The sequence below is a fragment of the Engraulis encrasicolus genome, chromosome 17 (genome assembly GCF_034702125.1).
Source record: "Engraulis encrasicolus isolate BLACKSEA-1 chromosome 17, IST_EnEncr_1.0, whole genome shotgun sequence".
Taxonomy (NCBI): domain Eukaryota; kingdom Metazoa; phylum Chordata; class Actinopteri; order Clupeiformes; family Engraulidae; genus Engraulis; species Engraulis encrasicolus.
In genome coordinates, this window is record NC_085873.1 from 816,613 (window position 1) to 839,041 (window position 22,429).

Consider the following 22,429-nt stretch of genomic DNA (forward strand, 5'->3'; position numbering starts at 1 on the left):
GCCCCCCCCCCCCCCACACACACACACACACACACTCTCACCTGGTACGAAGACGGTTTCCCCAGGTCGCTGCAGTATCTCCAGGGGCCTGAAGTCTGCTGGCCAGCTGGGCTGCTGTGTTCGAGGGTAGATCACGTTGAACCAGGTGATGGCCTCGTCCTGCTGTGCACCACCCTCCTCGCGAGTCACCTGGGGGCGCACACACACAAACACGCACGAACACACACACACACACACACACACACACACACACACACACACACACACACACACACACACACACACACACACACACACACACACACTTAATGTGTGTACCTTGATGAGTTCGCTAGGTGTGTTGGTAGAGAGTAAATGCACCTCTTGTGCCCCTGCAGCAGGATGTGTGTGTGTGTGTGTGTGTGTGTGTGTGTGTGTGTGTGTGTGTGTGTGTGTGTGTGTGTGTGTGTGTGTGTGTGTGTGTGTGTGTGTGCCTGCTTTGATGAGTTCTTTGGGTGAATTGTAGAGAATAAGCTGCACCTCTTGTGTCCCTGTACCAGGCAGTGTGTGTGCGCGTGAGTGAGTGAGTGAGTGAGTGAGTGAGTGAGTGAGTGAGTGAGTGAGTGAGTGAGTGAGTGAGTGAGTGAGTGAGTGAGTGAGTGTACCTTGATGAGTTCTCTGGGTGTGTTGGTGGGAAACAGACACCACCTCTTGTGCCCCGATACCAGGGCGTTCCATGCGCTGGTCCCTAGGGGGTCGATATGGATGCCAGTACCAGAGCGGGCAGGGCCCATCACAAACCACCTGCACAAAAACACAAACAATTGTCAAAAAGAGAAAAACACGCATATCCGTCTCAAAAAGATTGGGTGCAGGACTAGCAAAAATAACATATAAACAGAAAGTCTGATGAAGGGCATGCTGCCCGAAACGTCACATTAAAATAAGAGAAACGAGAGCTTGGTGTCGCAGACTTTTCTTTCAGTTTTCTCAAACGCATACAAACAAACAAATAAATACACAATCACAGGACTCATCACAAACCACCTGTAGACCATGCCAAGAATCTGGCTAGGTAGTAATCTAAGTTAAATTAACCTTGAGGTAGTGGTATATCATCTAATTCAAGAGCAGAGGGTCCTTTTTTCTTAACTTAATGACACCTGTGGGCTATCTATTTACATATTTACAACTTCATGCAAGTTAACCTAGCCATATTTATGTAAAACTCTTGAGCAAAAACTTTGTTTTTCTTTCTGTGTTTCTGATTACTCTGTTCCCTTCACTGAGCTCTTGCCAGTGAACGATGTGACATCTGGGGGAGCAGAAAGGTTTAGGGGGTGAAAAGCGCTTGCCTACACACTTCAGCCACCACAGGGTCACAGGCTCATCACAAGGCTTACTGCAGACATAATTATAATCCGTAGCAAAAAAATGTTTTTGGATACTCTGTTCCTTTCACTGAGCTCTTGTCAGTGAATTACGTGACATCTGTACTGGGAGACGTCACATCTTAAAGGTTCCCTCAGATAAGAGGCATAGAGGAGTTGTCTCTACCGTCTCCACTGAACGTTGTGACGTCTGTAATTTTCCCTTCTTGTGCATTAAAAACGGCCGTAGTGGTAAGGACAGACAGACAGAGTACAGAAGACGAGCAAAAGAGCATGTTCTCTAGGAATATCAATCTCTCTCCTTTCAGGAAAGTCAACTGTACCCTGATCTGATTGTCGTGGTGGAAGAGGTAATCTCTGACGAGAGGCACCCCATAAACCCACGCTTAAATCCCTTGCTCTATAACCTCTATGCCCTTCTGATAACCCTGTGACCTCTCCCCAGACGTAACCCCGACGAGATCTCGTAGTGACGTCTCTGACCTGTAGGGGGGCCTCCTCTTCTCCCCGGCAAACTGGAAGAGGTCGTCTCGGAAGAAGAGGGGCACCTGGTAGTCGGACAGCAGCTTGCGCCGCTTGGCGTGCTCGCCGTAGCTGCTGTCGAAGATGTAGAGCGGGCTGTCGTCACGCGTGCCCTCCAGATACTCGATGTAGTACTTCATCTTCATCTTCACCTGGGGGAGACGAGCACCAGACACACCACGTCAGTCATTCATTACATTGCATTTGGCAGACGCTTTATAACCAAAGCGACTTTCAAAAGAGGACACAATCATAGCCAACATCACTAGTAACAAATACAAAATGCACAGGAAATATACAGAAAAACAAGTGCAGATGCAAAGAAGGGTTAGTTTTTTTTAAGAGTACACACACACACACACACACGTCAATCACATGTCACGCCTGTCAGTCACACCACTCTGCTCAGAGGGGGCCAATCAAACGTCTACATCCGTCAGTCAGTCACACCACCAACTGGACAAATCAGACGTGTTTGTCAGTCACACCTACCAATTTTTGCTCTTTTTCAGCACAGTTAAGTTCTAAGCCATATTTGAACTTCTGACGGCTTTCCCTTAATCAGTAAATGGCTTAATGAGCGCATTTACATGCAGTGAATTTAAACAGAATATTGGCAGCATTCGGTTCGTGCACGAGTCATGTTCAGGGTGGAAATTAAAAACGAAAACATCACATAAGACAAGTCTCATTGGCATTTTTAAAAAGAAGACTTCATGGAGAATGAAGAAAAAAATAAAATAAAAATCTGTTGACAATCCCACAAGGTGTTCGTTCTGGTGCTCTGAAAATGACACCCAAAATGATTTGTCAGACTTGTGAGGTCTTCTGGTCAAACACTGATGGGGTTTCCTTTCTATTTATAGATTTTTATGAGAGTGTTTCTACTTGTATCTATAAGGGGAAAAAATCATGAGGCTATGTTGGGCACAAATATGTCTTCTGAAGGCCTAAACAGAGCACAGCCAAAAACTCCAGTACAATTTGTATCATCTTTGAGGGAATGCTATGACGATGCAGGATCATACAGACCAAAACTGACAGTTTTGCAACAAACTATTCCTATCTATGTACCAGCATGCCAAATTTGAGCTTCCTACATGGTTTAGTTCTTGAACTACGGGCTTGTGAACTTTGACAAAAAAAAGAGTGTGAACAAAATGGGCAACCCCCTCCCCCAGTGAAATTGGCTGTAACATGGAGAGTATACATCTTACATTCAAATAAAGTAACAGTGTTTCTCTTAAGTACCATGGGTACACTCAGTAATATTTTCAGAATTTTTTGAGACCTAAGTGCGTGGGCTCCTGTTGATTTGGTGTGGAATGACCCACCAGCAACCTTTGGGCTACAAGTCTGATGCCCTAACCACTTACCCATGACTGCCCTATATTGCCCTATAGACTTTCACCTTGAAAAAAAGTATGTTCCACTAAATATAAATCGGTAGATTTTGCCATTGATATGCCATTTAGGTACACTTAGAGATTACAAAAAACTTGGAATGATTATGTGTACTATTGCAATTTGTCCCGTCTCAAACACTGGATTGACTGGGCTATGAAGAGAAGCCCCTGTTATCAGAGATCAGACCAAGTCTAAACCCTGGGTATCTTGAAAGGCGCTTAAAATAAAATGTATTATTATCACGTGCCAGTCTCAAATAAGTCTCAAGTCTTAAACCTTCAAGTCCCAAGATTTTTTTCTTGGACAAGTCAAGTCAAGTCACACGCAAGGTCAAGTCAAGTCATTGTTGGCATGTTGTAATTTTAGCTGCAGAATCTGATATAAAGTGAAAAGTAAGCAACATGATTAAGCAATGTAAGTAAGTGTACGTTAACATCATCAGCACCATCACCAGTTTTCGGTTGGCGGGTGTTACATATAAATGAGCCCAGGCGAGCTGTTAGCCAGACATGTTGTCAAATAGTACAGGCATACTATAGGGTCATTTCACGTGAAATCAGACACTTTGGGACCCGACCGACCCGGATTTCAATCATACTTGGTGTGCCTTTTTAGTAGCAAGGTAGCACCCCAGAACTGCATTGGTTTGAATCTGACACTAATATTAAGGGAGAAACAGACTAGGAAAGGTTCACATGTGAGGGTAGGACACTATACATTCAGCCTTGAATATATCAGTCAGTGTTAGTCACAAAAAGATGCCTGTGGTGTTATTTGAAAGCTCTTTTCTGGCTCTACATATTACACAATCAGCTTGGAATACAAGATACAAGATACAAGATATTTTATTGTCATGTGTATATATATGAAACATATATATACAATGAAAAGCTTCCCTGCTCTGGTAGTCCCAAAAAAGGTAAAAAAGAATGTTAAAAAGGCAAAAAAGTAGGAAAAAAACATATATTTAAAAAGTTGTAAAAGTTGAAAGCTGCAAAAAATAAATAAAAAATTGCCAGGTTGGAGAAAGGGGAGATGTGATGAGTGAATTCCTTCCTATGTCTGTGTTTTTGAATTCAACAGTCTGATACACTGAGGGAAGAAGCTGTCCCTGAGTCGGCTGGTGTGAGCACGTAAGCACCTGTATCTCCGTGCAGATGGTAGAAGGGTGAAGTGTGTGTAGCTGGGGTGGTGCGGATCAGCTATAATTCGTTTGGCCCTCCTCAGACACCGCTGATTGTAGAGATCCTGGATGTTGGGTAGATCTGCTTTGATTGTCCGTTGAGCAGATCTGATGACTCGCTGGAGGTCTCTCCTGTCTTGGGCAGTGGTGTTACCATACCAGGCTGTGAAATTACCAGTTAATATGCTTTCTATTGTACAGCGATAGAAGTTGGCCAGTATCCTACTCTCCATTCCATATCTGTGCAGCTGTCTCAGAAAAAACAGTCGATGTCTAGCCGTCTTAGTGATGCAATTGATGTGATGAGACCAGCTGAGATCCTCCTTGATGTTGACTCCTAGGAATTTATAGCTCTATACAACAACTCTCAGAATATGAATTATGATAAATTGAAAAATTAAAAATATAATAGAGAAGGAGTCGAAAGAGTGAGCTCAGTAAAGGAATGTGTTACATTTTCAAGCATCAAAGGGTATGTTGTAGCTGTATATGATGGCAACTGGTGGCTAGCATGTGTTGAGGAATGTATGCTGAGCACTGGAGAGGTGAAACTGAACTTCCTGCATCCTCATGGACCATCTCCATCCTTCACTTTTCCCTTCAGACCAGATAGACTTGTCATGGATCATCAGGATGTGCTTCTGGTAGTGGAACCTAACTGCAACGGGACGTACTTATATATTATCTACAAAAGACACAGCTGCTGCTTCAAATGCACTGGTAGAGTACAAAATGAGAGTGTAGCCATTGATTATCTCTTTAAAGTACGGTAAAGGGAAGATGACACAGGTACACAGAGAAGGAATGTTCAAACATTCACATATCATCATTTGGTGTGTATAAATGGACATCTGCCTTAGTTTCTGAAACCTGGGACCATGGAAACTGACCATTTTTGTTTTGTTTTTGTTTTGTCATGTGATGCTACTATGGTATTACCATATTGTTAGTAAGTGGTCTGTATGATGCCATATTTGTGAGTCAAATTCTCTCTGAAATGAATAAAGAACCGAACACCAGCATTTGAGGTGTTGCTAATGACATTGCCGGCTACGTTTGGACAAGGAACTGGCCATTTTAAAATATAGTTTTTTTAGATATTCAATTTTAAATTTTTCAATTTATCATAATTCATATTCTGAGAGTTGTTGTATTCCAAGCTGATTGTGTAATATGTAGAGCCAGAAAAGAGCTTTCAAACAATACCACAGGCATCTTTTTGTGACTAACACTGACTGATATATTCAAGGCTGAATGTATAGTGTCCTACCCTAAAATGTGAACCTTTCCTAGTCTGTTTCTCCCTTAATATTAGTGTCAGATTCAAACCAATGCAGTTCTGGGGTGCTACCTTGCTACTAAAAAGGCACACCAAGTATGATTGAAATCCGGATCGGTCGGGTCACAAAGCGTCTGATTTCACATGAAATGACCCTATACTGACAACTAGCATAGAACTTCGTTGATATTACACAAGCATTTAAGAACCCCAAAAATTGCTCAACAATTACCCGGTATTAGACAACTCATTTGGCGGTTGTGGTAGACAATTGGTCAGACGCACGTCTACCCTACATGCTTCCCCTTAAAGGGGGGCTTGCGGTGCTACGTTCTGAAGGCCCACTTGTGACATTTAACCGAACTCTAGTGAAAACAGCAGGCATGACTGACTGACAGAGTATTGACAACTCGCACCATACACACACACAGCATCAATACCATTTAAAAACTAAATCAACTATTTGGATAAATAAAAATAAGAAATGTTCACACTGAAACACTAACTCAAGTCATTCAAGTTATTGTCTCTCAAGTCAAGCCCCAAGTCTCAATTATTTCATATTTTGTCAAGTCAAATCACAAGTAATAAAAACACTGACTCAAGTCCCCATGTCTGCCTGTTATAACCATATTTTCAGCAAAATGGTAATGACCATGTCTAAATCTGTTACGTCAAACTAACATGTCATGGCAATGTCGTTTCGACGTAGTTAATGTTTTACAGCAAATAGTGAATTGATGCCATCTGTAGGAAAGGCCCATTGAGTAGCCCAAGTGCCAACGACTGGTCAATGTCGTTTTGTGCAGTACGTACAGAGTATCCCTCGTTGTCCTCTCCGCATTTGAACTTCTGGTTGCGGTACTTCCTCTTCAGCCTCTCCAGGGTCCACTTGTCCTTGGCGGCCCATCCCTCCTGGCCGCCCAGCAGCACCACGGGCTTATAGGGCCGCTCGTAACGCTGGATAAACTCCTCCGCGGAGAGACGCAGGGCATCCACACGCTCCACATTATCCTGACAAGACAGACATGGAGAAACAAACAAAAAAAAATAAGTAAAAAGGTTCTTCATAAGTGATTAACCTCAACAGAGAGACGCCAACTAGGAACCACACGCTCCACATTATCCTGGGAAGACAAACGTGGAGAAGCGGAGGAGAAAGTTTAGCAATAGAATAGAGTACTTTTATTAATCCTGAGGGAAATTAAGGTGTCTGACAGCTTACATAAATACACAAATACAAAACATACACAAAGACCTAATACACATTATTGCACATTGCAGTAAAGACATAGCAGAGTACAGCAATCAGCCTTACATCAGTTCACATACACACACACTCGCCCTCCCACACACATACAGTAGGGCGTCTGTGCAGGGATGAGAATTGTGTTGGTTCGGGGGTTTAGCTGGGGTTTAGCTGTGTGTTCACATGTGTACGTGGGGATAGGGGGTTATGGAAAAAGCGAGCGAGAAAAATAAAGGCAAATTTATTATTTAACTCCACACAGCGTTAGAGTACTGCAACCCAATAAACACAAATGGGAGCAACTTTGGAACGTAGGCTAGACCCAGACACACCAACCCACCGACTTCAAACTGACGTGTACCAATGATCACAGCGCGGTGTGTTCATTGCTCCCATGATATGGAATCAGCCTCACTCATCGTGATGTCAAACAGGTTTTGGGGCGAAGTAGGTATACATCACTATCGGTGTCAGGCAGAAAACCATGTGTTGCCATCTAAGAATATCTGTATGCCACGGATGCAACTCAGACCTGCTCTGAATGCATTGAAATGCTTAGTGTTCAAAGGTGTCTGACGTGAAGTGCAAAAGGCACATTGTGGGTAGGGGCAGTCCGAAGCAGGACCAAAGCCAATCCCCACCCCCCAGGGATGGATTATGACCCCATGGGCCCCTGGGCCAGACAACAAGAAAGGGCCCCCGCCATGGGTGTTGGTAGTCTATAAAAAGGTTTCAGGTCAGATGTTAGGGGACCCTACTGTATGTTGTTGGGAGTTTGATGGGCATGTCCCCCGAGAAAAGTTGAAAATAGAGTTGTTAAAGGTGTGATTTTAATGCAATATGAAAAAGGAAATAGAGGTTTGGCCTCCGTCAGGCCCCCCTTGGTTCTTGGGCCCCTGTGCCAGGGCCAGGTAGGCCCACACAGTAATCTGTCCTTGCCCGCCCACATCCCTGGCCGTGGCAGCCGGTAGTGGAACAGTGCCCCGCTGTGGCGGCTCTACTGCTTGGCACCATAACAGCCTCCCCCCAGGCCTCCCAGAAACCTGCGCCCAGCAAGGGTATTTTTAATCACGATGGGCACAAGGGAGATCTTCTTGGGCACGGGGGCAGGCAGAAAGGCAGGTCTTTGTGTGTGTGTGTGTGTGTGTGTGTGTGTGTGTGTGTGTGTGTGTGTGTGTAGTCCTACGCATTATAGTGAGACGTCTCGAGACGCCACGCAAGCAGATCTGCAGTTTATCCACTTGGGCGCATGCCAAAGATTGGGATAAGTTAACACACACACAGACACACACACACAAGTGTGCCAGGGTGGGGGACAAGTTCACGGACGCTGGGCATAAACGAGGGCAAGATGTCCGTTCCACTGCCAAGCAGCTTAGGCTACTGCTCCGCTCCTTCGTCCAACAGAGTGGGGTAGTTATCTTGGCCAAATCTACTTGATAATAAAAACAAGTATCAGGCTTGGCCTGGCTGAAATACGTAATGTCAAGGGGGTGGGGTGTCAAGTGAGGTGGTCTTTAACTTGTTTTATGATCATGCAACCCCCCAACAACTCCTCTAAGAAGTACCCGCCTGATGTCTCCAACAATTTAGCACTTGGCCTGGCATATTAACTTGGCCTGGCTGCAAAACACCATGTTACCCAGTAGGACAGCCAGCCAAATCCCTTGCAATTCTAAAATTTTGGAGTAGGTTACCATTAAATAATTTCTGTAGATTAAGGAGACTTAACATGTCAACGAGTTATCATTATAAGCAACTGATATTGGCTCATGGGTTTGTTGCTGAATGGAGATTTACTTGATGTCCTCAATGACAAATGGTCATTCTTGGGATGGAGGGGCGAAGAGGGGGACTGTAACATTGAAATTTTGGTAAAACAAAATATCAAGATCTGCCTTCACTAATATTTCACCTACTGACTTGTGAGCTTGACAAGAAATGGTATTTGGTGGAATATACTATAGTCATATCTCAAAAATCTATCGTATCGGCGTATATAAATGCCACACTACACGCAATAAGACAAGAGCTGAGTTTTAGCAGTCTTGTTTCTTTCTGGTTGTCACGCGTGTCATGTGTAAAATGCTGTTTTGTGCGCGAGAAGCCTCCATAGCCACCTCCAATACCAGTCACGTAGCCTCTTCTGTAGCACAAGTCGAGACTGGCGTTACAGGTCCTCTGCCTGTCAACGCCGGCAACCGGCAAGCATCTTCGAAAGGACGACATTTCGAGCACTGCTGTGAAATTTCAAATATGCGGGCATGAAGCTTGAAGGGTGTGGGGGAAGGCACATGAAGCATAGGACAATTTAATGCATTGAATTTTGGGTTGGTTTGGCGTGGGTAGCAATGCAAGGGTGTACAAGGCTAGCTTGCGGCACAGATTTCACTATCGGTTTACCTTTACTGTCCGATGGGAGAGATCAAAAGTCTCGTGGTAGTCATGCTTTATCCAGTCTGTGGAGTCCTTGAGCTCGGGTCGGGCACTCCGTTTCGCCTCTTTGATTCTCTTCTTACTTTTGTGGTTCATTCCTTCGTGGAATTGCGAAGCACAGTTGTTTTCCCTCTCTAGACTTGGGTTAGCAAATGCTAGCCTTGGGGCTAGCCGCGTTACAACTGACTGTGCTCTCACACTGTTGCCTGCTAGCTCTAGAGCTCTAGCTGGTACCACTAAGCTAGACAGCTAAAGCGGCTTGCTATCAAGGTACGAATTGTCAGTTCAGGCTCTGAAGTTGGGTTGCTGGGTATGGTCAGCTTGCCAGTTGTCTCATAAACACATGTGAAGTAAATTTGTGTCGCCACGTCAACAACACGATTCCTAAACCGTGAAGAATACGAGAAATTACCGCCACTCTTTATTCTAACAAACAATGTGCAAGCGTACTTTTCGGTGTTTTGCGTAACTGGCTTTTACTGAAGTAGGACAACCTAGTTTCATAACATATTTCTTAGCATTTGGACCGCCTTCATTCCTGTTCCGCGAATGTCATTGGCTAAAGGCAACATCATTACTTCTACTCTCAAAATATAATTGGGTGGTACTTCTACATTCCCGCCACTATCAAGCTTAGACGTTCCAGACACGCCCACCGGCCTTATTTTCATGCGCGCGAATGGTTCACTCACCAGAATCGCTACTGCCGCTACATTGATACACCTTGGGAAAGAAGGGAAGCAAGCATGTGTCAAAAAGTAACGTGATGTGTTGAGAGTCAATTGGGAAGACACTGGGACGTCTTGTTCAAAAAGCAACACGATGAGTTCACCAGAGAATTCCGACCAAGCTCTTAAAGAGTTTACTTTCGAAGGAGACAAAGACACGTTGACAGTCCTCATCCCAGAGGTTAATATTACATGCTCTATACACAGTTATTACGTTCTAGAGCTCTACCCTTTTAATTAGTTACAAAATAGCCTCGGTAACTCAGCAGACGTGCTGTTTCTTTTTCAGTTGTTTACCAATAAGATCCTTGGTCCAAGTGAATGACGGCTATGATGCTATGTGTTTTCAGAGGTGTAGCCTAAAAGCTGGATTGACAGAGCCTTCTGCAATTTGCTCTCAACACAGGGGATTTCTCTTTTTAGCAGAGGTGTCAAAAGTAAAAGTAAATTCGTATGTAAGTACAATACTAGCGTATAGTATTACATAGCTGTTACACCATTGTACCTAATGAGATGTTGTTAGGCCTACTGGAAAACTCTAAAAACCCAACAAGGACCCACCACAAACTTGATCCAACCAGTGCAGAGTCAGCTGATTAAAGCACACAGATCTACTGCTTACTCAGATAAGTTACCTGTATATTGGAAGTAAACGTTGTTTCTTTGACTTTTCCTCCGTTTATTTTTTACTTTTCACAACTCTTCTCTTTAGCTCATTAACCTGGCTGAAGGTGGCAATTATAGAATCAGCTGGTTCATTGAATTGGTTGGAGTAAAAGATGTGGCAGGGTTTTTACTTTCGGCACCAGGGTTTTTTCCACCTCTGTGTACTTTATGTGGACATGTTTGATATTACATTGCTGGACAGGGCAAACCAACGTTCTGAAGGATTAATACGGAGCTCTCTTCAGTACTACTACCACACGCAGTGTTGATGAAAGCAGTAGCACAGCAACATCTGCTAAAATGAGTCCCTGTATCTGTATCTCAGGAAGCCTACACTACATGTGGTCCTATGCAGTGGCAGTATGGTACTATGGTCATGCAGTGCAGTTGTGGTATGATGATACAGTGTTTGCATGTCTCTCTCCCTCTCTCTCAGGTTTTGGACCCGCAGTATGGCATGTACGTCTGGCCCAGTGCAGTGGTTCTGGCCCAGTATGTCTGGACCCATAGGGAGGAGATACAGAACCACACACTGCTGGAGGTACACCAAGCACACACAGACATACACACACACACACCTCAAGTTAGACCTAGACATACACAAACACACTGCTTGAGGTACCCCTTGTCTCGCTCTCTTGGACTCAAGGTTCGAGGTAGATGTCTCTTTCTCTCACGCACACACATACACACGCATACACTGCTTCAGGTTGCCCTTGTCTAGCACAGGTGAGTGTGTGTGTGTGTGTGTGTGTGAGAGAGAGAGAGAGAGGAAGAAAGAAAGAAAAAAAGAGAGAGTGTGTGTGTCCTGATGGCTGGGCTGTGTCTGCATTGTCCATAGCTGGGCGCGGGTGTGAGTTTGCCTGGCGTGGTGGCTTCCAAGTGTGGCGCCAGGGTGATCCTGTCGGACAGTGCCGAGCTCCCGCGTTGCCTCGACAACTGCCGTCGCACCTGCACGGCCAACGGGCTGGGAGGGGACGTGCAGGTGGTGGGCCTTACCTGGGGACAGGTGTGTCCCCAGCTGCTGTCCCTACCCCCCCTCGACATCATCATGGCCTCCGATGTGTTCTACGACCCTGAAGGTCAGAACTAATGAAATCTTCCTCTTTTTAAGGAGTAATAGTTTTTATTTTCTTTGAAGTGTTCAGTTGTATTCAAGCAACTTGATACAAAGGTATGTCTGTGTGTTTGGCTTTACTGAGTGTTTTCATGCAACTTAGGTCTGTTGTGCGAAGGCAAAACTGAAGCAATAAAATCTTTATCTTTTTAGAAGTACTATTCTTTATTTTTATGTTTTAATTTGTTCAAGAGCAAGATATTTTAAGACGCATGTCGGCTGGCTTTATGAAGTGTTTCTCCGCATACAACTCATTCATAATTTTTCATATTTTTTCACAACAATCTTTATACAGTCATTTCATATTTATACTTAGTAGAGATGCACTGGATCCTGATTTTTAGGATCCTGCAGGATACCGGATCCACTGCTTAAGATCCTGCCGGATCCGGAACCGGATACCGGATCCTACGAAAGGGTTGAAACACATAGCCTACTCACACACGGGGGCCCTTTTTATCACGTTGGCTCAAACTATTTTGACTGAAAAGCCTCGGCTACCGGATCCTGGATCCTGGAACCGGATCCTGTGAAAAACCCTATCCTGCCGGATTCGGAACTGGATCTTGGATCCGGTGCATCTCTAATACTTAGTAATAATGTAGTAATAATAGTAATGTGGCTGCAGACTTGAGGACATGGGGACTGTCAGCTTCATGTTAATATTGTAATGTTCATGTGTGTGGGGCGGCAGACTTTGAAGACGTGCTGGTGACGGTCAGCTTTCTCCTCAGGACCAACCCCAAGGCTCAGTTCTGGACCACTTACCAGGAGAGAAGGTATGCATGTGTGCGTGTGTGTGTGTGTGTGTGTGTAGTATTGAGTGGTCGTGGTAGGCCCTGTTGTACAGTGCACGTACCGGTCTGTATGTAAGGGCACTCTTGGTAGCTTGCAGGGGAGCCTTGAAGTATGTGTGTCACACCAGTGGCCATTGTGTGTGTGATTAAAGTGTATGCTGCTGAGCAGACTGGTCACTGGAGACGATGCTCCATAGTAATGTGTGTGTGTCTGTTGCAGTATCAAGGTAGGCATCCTTCACAGGTGTGTGTTTTAAGGTGCATGATTGAAAGTTTTCCTGTTGACATCTGTTCAGCTGTACATGCCAAAAAAAATCATTCAACTCCCTGTCCGCTGTCCACTCCTCCAAAATGCCAGCGGAGCCGTGTTATTGGGCAGCTACCCACAGCTCTGAACCCGTTTAGTTGAAGCTAAACAAGGGAGGGGTAAAATTTCTAGGGCTTGGTGGGAGCTAGAGAACTCCTCTTTTATCCTGTAGTGGGCTATTTCATGTGCTGCGTTTGGAATCCCATGACAGTTGATGGTAATATGACTAAAAACAAGTTGCAGACTTTAACTTCAATGTATGTGTGTGTGTGTGTGTGTGTGTTTTAGTGCTGACTGGTCTCTGGAGGCTCTGCTCCACAAGTGGGGTTTGAACTGCAAGTATATTCCTCTAGACTCCTTCGGTGCCCACGGCAACTACATCGCCCGCTCCAATCTCCCTGGTAACCACTCCATCCAGATGATGCTCATCAGTGCTACGGTCGGCATGGAAACCAGGACTCCATAAAGACGATGCTTATGATCAGGGTTATAAATGAACTTTTTTCATCTCTAGCCAATTTGGCTAGTAGTTGTTTAACCTCACAAGCCACACATACTCATTATCAGTTAAATTGCCTTGTACGTTTTCTTTTCTACCAACCCAACAAAATTTTCACCAGAATTTGTCCGGTTGGCCAGTGTTTATTTAGAACCCTGATTATGATAACCACCTCAGACGGCAACTGTACGATAATGGTAATCACTGCTCTGGGGTGCATTTCTCGAAACTGTAGTTGCTAACTACGATGTCATACAATGTTAGCAATACCATGGTGAGGATTAAGGCAATGCATTGGATCAAATGTAAGCTCATAACGGCAAATGAGGTCCATTACATTGTCGTAACCTAACCCTGAACCAATCACAGATGGTTTCCCATGTGGGTAGTGAAGAGCCCTCCACAGCCATCCTACAGTTCAACAATTCACCTAACACTGTGCCAGTAAGGTCACCGTTGCCCGCAGGGCTGGATTGGTAATCTGGCATACAGGACCATTTTCCCACTGCGCTAGTTGACAGCTAAATGTTTTAGTTTTCCCATGATTGCTGGCGCCACTGAGTCCAGAGGTCACAGGAAAGGACGAGAGGACTCATTGTGACTATTTATCTTAACTAGAAGTGTCCTGTGTGATTTTAGTGGCTAGGTCAAGGCACTGCAACAGGACAAGCAGAGGAGATTGGTTAGTGTTTGGGAAGACTGGGGTCCTCCGCTTCCTCCAAAGTGCAGATGAGAGCACTGCTCTGCCAACATTCGATTCTACCGTTTGTCCAGACATCTGCGCCCATATGCAGGGTTGTATTAAAAACCGAAATCGGACATGCAGTGCAGTGCTCCGCACTTTGGTGGAACTAGTGTGCGGAGGCCCTGAAGCAAGGCAATATGCATAGTGTACAGTACATACAATGTCTCCATAACAGAAAATGTGGTGTGCTGGGTATCTGTACATGTGTATGTGAATAAAAGTGGACTTTTTAAGTTAACATCTCTCTGCCTCCACATGCTTCCATGCATGAGAAAAGTAACTCAAGCTACTTCCGGGTGTTTAATATTATAATATCTGTGTGCAACAGCAATACTCCTCCCAGTCTGGATTAAGATGGCCAGACTAGTTTACTGTAGGCCATTGTTGGTGGGGAACCTTTTACATTCAAGGGGCCACTTCAAATTTCTCCAAGGGCCGTAAAAGTCCTCCAAGGGCCATTATGAACACAAACCAGGATTTCCCCATTCTTTAGCAGCCACCTATAAAACAGATCCCCCTTCTCTGGGACCCCTGAATATAACTTAATTGTATTAAATGTAATTTCTAACATTCCTTTTCAAAACATGTCATATTTAAAGTGAACATTCTAATTATGTCGCCATTGAGACATAGGTTCCCCACCCTGCTGTAGGCCCACAATTCCCAACTGCTACTTCAAATGAAGTTGCAGACATCTATTGAACAAAAGTATGTACTTAAGGTTAACAAAGGTTTGATTGCACATCAAATTTGTTAAATTGGACAGAAGGGTGAAATCTAAAACCGTTTCACAGGAATAAGTGTATTAATCCATTTTTCTTCAGACATCTCTTCGATTTATTTGAAAATGCATGGAACCATTGGAAAGCTCAGTGTCTTCTCTTTCCAATGGTGGGCGTTTGACATTTGCTGCGTTGCCACCTCTGCTACAAATTCAAACCAAAGTAACTGCATTAATTCTAGCCATCAAAATGAACCTAATGGGACCCGTTATGAATTCATAATGTCTCAACCATGTTTCAGTGCACAAATAAGTGCTGATTTTAAACCAGAACTGAAATTGAAATGGAATAGCCAAATAGTCCGAAAAAAGCATTGGGGGTGACCCCAATCTTTTGACCGGCAGCATATACACTCACCAACCACTTTAATAGGCACACCTGTCCAGTTGATGCAAACTCCTAATCAACCAATCACACTGCGGCAACAATTATTTTAGGTACATTATGTAATGATCAAAATTGATCAGCTTCAGTTCAAAACAGAGCATCAGAATTGGCAAGAAAGATTATTAAACCGATATTAAATGTGGCATGGTTGTTGGTGCCAGACTGGCTGGTCTGAGTATTTTAGAAACTGCTGATCTACTACTACGATATTCATTCATGGGCCAAAAAAGAAGAAATATCCAGTGGGCACGACTTCTGTGGCTGAAAAGGTCTGGCTGTTGCCAGAGGTCAGTGGAGAATGGTGTAATCACAGACCTGTATAATACAGGTCTGTGGGTGTAATGGTGTGGGGCTATTTTCTTGCCACACTTTGGGCCCCTTCGTACTAACTCAGCATCGCTACAACGCCAGAGCCTACCTGAGTATTGTTGTATGTGCAAGAAAATAAGCATTCATTCAAACAGCCAGTCCAGACAGTAGGTAGACTATAATAGTAGTATTTTATTGATGATCTGAATAGATGACAGATGAACATTAATGATGCGCACTGTAAGAAAGCAGCACACAGCCATGTACTTAGGGGGGCGGGGCAATGCAGCATCCCACACAGCACACAGAGGAGAGAGCACCCTAGGACTCTCACGTGCGGACGCACACAGCATTGCTGTTCCCAGTCAGTCGAGCAGTTATGGAAACAGAAAAGTGGGATGACATGACAATCTGTGATACATTACCCCAGAAAAAAAATAATCTGGGAGGAAAAAACAGACCATTTAATTAAAAAGAAATGAACAAGATGGGGGAAGGTAGAGGAAAAAAGGAGGGGACAAAATTAACAAAAACAAAAAACAGGGCCACGTGTGGGTTCCCGTCTTTACCGAGTGGGTCGCCACGGTGACTGTTACCAGTGGCGATATCTGGAGCAAAGCGGGCTCTCTGCCAATGATCTGCATTCTGCACTGCAACAGCAACACCAACAGGGCACCTTAACTGCTAACCCAGCACACACCTCACCTGCTACTCACCTGCGCCTAATGCAAACAAGATACAAGACATGGGTTAGACACGCTCGCTCACACGCTCAACACTACCGCACAGATATGAATACGAGATGCCACTTTGACCATCCCTTTGAATTGGAACGAATGGCTCAAGTCAGTTTGCCACCATGATTGGCCGCTATTGCCGCCATCAGTCAATACATGGCAATACACACTTTATCCTGTAGGTGGCGGTAACACATTATGAAAAACAGGCTACCGGACCAGGACTCAACATGGCATCTAGTTTTCATATCCATGACATTAACAAATGTAAGATACGCATAGCAAATCATTACAATTTCAGACCAATTAATAAAAAAAACTAAATCTCTTTACAACGAAAAGAGGGAGAACACAAAAACACAGGTGGTCATGGGGTAAATGTTCCTTTTTAAGATGAGATTTTTAAGTCAAAAAATGATACCTTTTAGGCCAAAAATTATTCACATTTTGAACACCAAATAATAACTTTAAAATGTTTTGTATTTAACATTTGGAATACAGGCCTGAACAAGGCAATGGGAAGAGCTACTAGTTTACCAACTTCCTTGCCGCCATTTTAAAACCAGCCCATGTTTAAACTCATAGCATCACATGCACTCTTCTAAAAAGAATGACATTATTCACACAGGCGTGGCACTATGTTCTCAAATAAACATGTGACTTGGACACACAAAAAAAGCAAAACCTCAAATCCTTCCCGCTAAGCCACAGGTGGGGAAAAAAGCACACAGAACTGAAAGCTGGTGAAAGGCAGGTAGGGGGTGGGGATCAATGGAAAGCAGAAGACAGAATTATCAGACGTCTTTTGTCTTCTCAGAAAAGCTTGCCATGGACACAATAATAACCTTTAGTCCGTCATGAGAGCGTGTTTGTGGCTGAAGACGGTCAGTCCCGTGGCCACATATAGAAACAGAAGGTCACATCCGTAGAGGGTAGAAGGGGCGCGTCACCTCGACACCTGGGGAAGAAGAAAACAAGTGAGTTACCTTGACAACAAGGATGGGTGGGGGTCGAGGGGTGGGGGTAAGGGGTCAATATTTAGGGGGGTAGGTGGTGGTGGTGGGGTTTCCTCAACAAAGCCATAACGGAGACTCCCTTCACTAAACAATCAAGAGTGGCTGATGTTCAGGGACCAGGATCGAGTGAGTACCCAGAATCCAGCATTTGTATTCTGGACTCTTTTGTATTCTCTGGACTGAGGGCATAAGCGCACCTCTGTAGGAGACATGGGCTTTTCCAGAATTAATTGCCCAGTGCAATAGCCTCTGCTGATAGATTTTAAGACATATCTGGCATAGGGAATTACGCCACTATACCTACACATCTGACCTGACAGGACGTTCATCAAAAGGGCCACCGGGCTTCTAGCCTTTACGCGTGCCCGAGCACAGATGTGATAACATTGGATGCCGCGTTGACCATATGCCATATGGTGGCCATATCACCTGAGCATGGGAGACTTGAACCGCTGCTCTGGTTTGCGTCATTTTCCTATGGGTTCCTTAGCCATTGGCAACAATGTGCACTGCTCTGGAATTACGTTGCTGCGTCTCATGAGTCTAGAACTTGGAACGTGGTTACTAGGCCTTCACCCTTTGTCTATTTATTTACCAACTTGTTTGCAACTTCTTTAATTTTTATGCAGTTAAAATTTGAGTTTCTTCCTTCACATACATTTTTTCTTTATTTTTAGCATTCCTTTGTAAAGCAAATCTGCTAAGTACTAACAAACCTGCCTTGCTTTGCTTTCGGACACCCGAGTGCTGGAGTGACAATGCCTGACCTGTGCACTGGGCCTTTCAAGGTACTTGGGTGCAGAGGACCTCTGGGACATCTATGTGTGGGGGACTGGATATACACCTGACAATAGGACTGATACACCTGTATGTGAAGGGGACTGGAGCTCAGCATTGTGAGAGGGTGGGGTGAAGACTGGGATGGTGCAATGTTGGGGGAGGTCAGGGCAATCAATCAGAGTAGACAAAACAAACCTTCGTTACCATTTCACCAACGCACTCTTTTCTTTTTTTGTCTTTTTTTTTTGTTTGTTTGTTTCTCCTCCTCCTCAAACACCACGCCCCATCCAACTCCAACCTGGCGGCCATGGCAACAGCAGGCTCCGCCCAGCAGCCAGCCAACCTGCCTCGCCTCTGGCGACATGGTAACTGCTACCACGCCAACTGCATCATCAGCATCAGCAACACCCCAACCAGCCGGCGAACTGCTCACCCCGCCCCACTCTCTCCTTCTCCACCTCCTCCTCTCTCCTGCCCTCCTTCACTCCAACTCCTCTCCTCCTCCTCCACCTCCTCTCCTCACTCACGAACAGACAGCAGCTTAGAGGAGAGAAGTCCACATGTCAATGTAATTAACAAGCAGTGTGTGCTGAAAATAAGGTGTACACTTACAGAGAGATGCCGTAAAGGGAGAGAAGTGTGTGTGTGTGTGTGTGCGAAGTATTCTGCCTACCAATTGGAATGTGCGCGGGGAAGCATGCATGCGTTTAAAGGGGCTAATGATTGGAAGACAGGGGGGGAGAGAGAGAAGGAGAGCACGTCTCGAGTAGTCATAGTAACTGTTCCGTCTCATTGTGTCCACTGCCAATGAGGAAGTAATGGTTAACGTGAACACTCCACACATTAGCACAGAATTATATAGGGCCCCTTTGAAGGTTAAAAACCCCTTTAAACATAAAATATATACCATCCCTTTAAACATTACGCATAAAACATAGTATATCACTCCTTTAACTACCCCTTTGAACATTAAAAAATATACCACCCCTTTAAACCTTACGTATGCCATCCATTTACACATAGAACATCACTCCTTAAAATAACTCCCCCTTTATAAGATTTTGCGCTCATTATTAGTATGTTCTGGACCATAAATGCAGCGTGTTCTAATGGGTGTGCGCGTGGGTCCTGCGAGCGCTTTGTTGGGCTTACATGTCAAAAGTCCGAGTTCGGGAGTAGTCACGGCGACGCCGCTCCGTTCTCCCCCGGCGACTTGGGCGGGCTCTTGGAGCGCGAGCGGGACTTGGAGCCCTTGTTGGAGGCCGGCGAGTGCTGGCGGGAGCGGGACCTGGAGCGCGAGGGCGACTTGTTGGGGGTCTTGCTGCGGCGGGCCGAGCGGGAGCGGGAACGCGAGTAAGACCTGGAGCCACGGGATCTGGACCTGGAGCGGGACCGGGACCTGGAGCGGCTGTAGCGGGAACGGCTGCGGCTCCTGGAGCGGCTGCGTCTGCGGCGTCGTGGGCTGTGGGAGCGGGAGATTAGACACCAGTTGAAACTCCCGTCACTAAATCAGTCCAGTTCAAAACTACATCTCTGTTCGTATCGTGGTGGTTGGTAGTTGCAATTTTTCTCAAGACAATTCCATGCGCCACATTCTTGATTGTGCAGAAAGATGAAAATCTCTGCAGCACATTGAAATAATTACGGTGAAACAATTACAATACATTCTGACACATGTATTCTGACAAATGAGTTATGGTCAAGTCAAATCAAGCTTATGTCACTTTCTTCATATGCACAAGTCATACAAGGAAAATTAAATTACATTTTCTCTCTATACCACGCTAAGACATAGACATTCACAAGACTGACATTTTACAGACTGACATTAAGTGCAAGACAGGGCAGGTAACAGCGATGGACCGGTAACAATAGTGATCAATAATAAATACAGTACAAATGAACATTTAACATTCAACATTGAACCGATGCCCCCCTTTCCCTCATCATGCCTGTCGACGCCCCGCCCTTAGCATTTAAAAAACCAAAACATTTAAAAAAGTACATTTAAAAGTTAGTACTTAGGACTTTTACTTAAGTACATTTTTGGTGTACAACTTTTACTTTCACTTTCGATTATTTTTTTTCCTAGAGTACTTGTTCTTTTACTTAAGTACACAACCTCTGGTTACTTACTAGGACCATAGCCTCTATAAACCCTCTCTGCTAGGACCCACTCAGGTGGTTCTCTAACCATCAATGCTGAAGCTCTGACTTCCGGAAAGTCAAACTGTGAACTTTGCACTCCTCCTAGTCTGTATCACAACTTTCTTGCATGTTCTGCTGAACTCAAGTCATGCAAGGGCATTTCAGGGCCAATACTACATATTTGTCAAAGTACACCAACTTATCAAGTTACCTGACCCTGAAACTACATGGGGGCTTTACCAGAGATTGACGTTGTAATGGCTAGAACACGGTCTGCTAAACTGTGAAATCTCCTCATGCCCCAATTCTTGGGCACTACACGCCGGATCTGCGTGAATATTTTTCCAGTAACAATTACACTAAATGAACAGTTATCATAGCACTTCATTTTAGTTTTACTTAGAAGTCGGCGGGGTGGGAAGCCAATACAACTGTGGTGACCAACCTTGCACAACACACCTCCTTCGAGAGTTCATTAGCGCCTTGATCAACGGTACTAGCATGGTTAGCTACGGCTAGTAAGAAACGACGGTTAGCACGCTGATCGTTAACCAACGTTAGCTTAAGTCCACACATCCATTTCAGCAAAACGTTTTATTTCACACTCAAAATAAGATGTATGCGAGAGTTACCTCCTACTGCGGCGTCCTCTGTCTCGTCGAGGGGGTCCACCACGACCGTCACGACCACTGCGGCCACCACCACTGCTGTAGTGGGAGTCTGGGGGCCTTCCGTAGCGTGCCATCTGAACACGCAGTTCTCGGCCGTCTAGGAACGCACCGTCCATGGCATCCATCGCGTCCTCGGCGTCGCGTTTGTCGTGGAAACGCACAAAAGCGAAACCCCTGCTCTCCTTGCTGTATGGATCTCTGGGGATGTAGACGTCTCCAACTCGCCCATACTTCTCGAAGACACGACGAAGAGTTTCTGGCGATGTGCGGTAGGTTAAGTTGTCCACCTTCAGCGAAGTCATGCCCTCGATCTGAGGCGGCGGTCTGCCATAACTACCATAACTCATCTTGACGAATTAAAAGTACGAACTTAGATAAGGAAACTATCTCTTTTGTTGTTTGCGTCGTCGATCCGATCATCAATTGTCCTGTTTTGTTTTATGAGCCCGTTTGCTGCTAGCAGCTGTCCGAACCAAGCTACTGCCGCACTCTCTGGCAGCTAGACAACAAGCTAATCAGCTAGTCCTAGCTGTTCACAAAATGGCAGATTTCAAGGGAGGGGTGGGGTTTAAATATAGGCCTGTGGGTGGACAGCCTGTGGGGCAGCCCATGCCCAGTCCAACCAATCACTACGCTAAGTTTTTTTTTCCCAGTGTGAAAACCGTAAACCGGTGAACACCGAATGAACCGATTTGAAATACTCTGATCCTTTGTGGCACCTTATCCGGTATAATCTTCTTAGTTTCAAAGTTCAGTGTTAGGTTCAAACCCTTAACATTTGTAAATATGAAACACCTGAAATGAAAGACACAGAGAATCCTTAATTAAGTTTCAAACCGGCTTGGAGAGCGGATGGGGAGAACCGTCAGCTACCATTTTCCCCACTCGTTCTAAACGATGTAATAGCCATAAGTCATATTTATTGGAGGATTTTCCCTGATAACAATTATCTCTATCCGCTAAAGGGAAAAGGGGGCGTACCCGGATAGAGATTAATTCATTCACACACACACACACACACACACACAAACACACGAACACACTAGCCAGGCTGCGCCCTCCTAGTGACGCAACACCTTCGGCGGCGCTGCAGATCGAATCTCGATTGCAAGTCTATGATAATCAGGCAACGAACACACAGTCCTTGGCCTGCCATGTGGAGATGCAACTCTGTTGTGTTTGGGCATTCCATTGTTCTGGTACAGATAAAGTCCTCGCACAGTCCAGTAATCTTCTGCAGCCTTGAACAGGAATTCTTGAGTGTGAAAGGGCACATTTGTGCCAAGGCAACATG

The 22,429-nt window shown here is 44.9% G+C and overlaps 3 protein-coding genes across 7 annotated transcripts in view; 1 reads left to right on the top strand and 2 right to left on the bottom strand.

Moving 5' to 3' along the window:
• jmjd6 (jumonji domain containing 6, arginine demethylase and lysine hydroxylase) overlaps positions 1-9,904 on the bottom strand; it is a 38,021-nt gene extending 28,117 nt beyond the window's left edge. The window contains exons 1-5 of the mRNA XM_063221517.1: positions 9,414-9,904; positions 6,578-6,775; positions 1,854-2,044; positions 645-783; positions 42-189 (exon numbers count right to left, since the gene is read on the bottom strand). Coding sequence (XP_063077587.1) covers positions 42-189; positions 645-783; positions 1,854-2,044; positions 6,578-6,775; positions 9,414-9,542 — 805 coding nt within the window. The 5' untranslated portion in view covers positions 9,543-9,904. The remainder of the gene's footprint in view (positions 1-41; positions 190-644; positions 784-1,853; positions 2,045-6,577; positions 6,776-9,413) is intronic.
• A 161-nt stretch (positions 9,905-10,065) lies between these two features.
• Positions 10,066-14,543, top strand: mettl23 (methyltransferase 23, arginine). 3 transcript variants are annotated; one of them, XM_063221520.1, is made up of 6 exons: positions 10,066-10,355; positions 10,525-10,629; positions 11,277-11,381; positions 11,682-11,922; positions 12,692-12,736; positions 13,350-13,403. In XM_063221520.1, the coding sequence occupies exons 1-6, from the start codon at positions 10,269-10,271 to the stop codon at positions 13,391-13,393; spliced, it is 627 nt and encodes a 208-aa protein (XP_063077590.1). In that variant the 5' UTR covers positions 10,066-10,268; the 3' UTR covers positions 13,394-13,403. The 3 variants fall into 3 exon arrangements, with proteins under 3 accessions (XP_063077590.1, XP_063077588.1, XP_063077589.1); XM_063221518.1 differs by having other exon boundaries at positions 10,089-10,355; positions 12,652-12,736; positions 13,350-14,543; XM_063221519.1 differs by lacking the exon at positions 10,525-10,629 and having other exon boundaries at positions 10,108-10,355; positions 12,652-12,736; positions 13,350-14,543.
• Positions 14,544-15,957: 1,414 nt separating this feature from the next.
• Positions 15,958-21,670, bottom strand: srsf2b (serine and arginine rich splicing factor 2b). 3 transcript variants are annotated; one of them, XR_010038640.1, is made up of 4 exons: positions 21,097-21,670; positions 19,469-19,778; positions 17,366-17,478; positions 15,958-16,505 (listed from the first exon to the last, which is right to left on the bottom strand). XR_010038640.1 is itself a non-coding variant. In XM_063221521.1 (3 exons), exons 1-2 carry the CDS (start codon positions 21,480-21,482, stop codon positions 19,496-19,498), a joined length of 669 nt encoding a protein of 222 aa, XP_063077591.1. In that variant the 5' UTR covers positions 21,483-21,670; the 3' UTR covers positions 15,958-17,478; positions 19,469-19,495. The 3 variants fall into 3 exon arrangements, 1 of the variants encoding a protein (XP_063077591.1); XR_010038639.1 differs by having other exon boundaries at positions 15,958-17,478; positions 18,750-19,778; XM_063221521.1 differs by having other exon boundaries at positions 15,958-17,478.
• Positions 21,671-22,429: the final 759 nt, after the last annotated feature.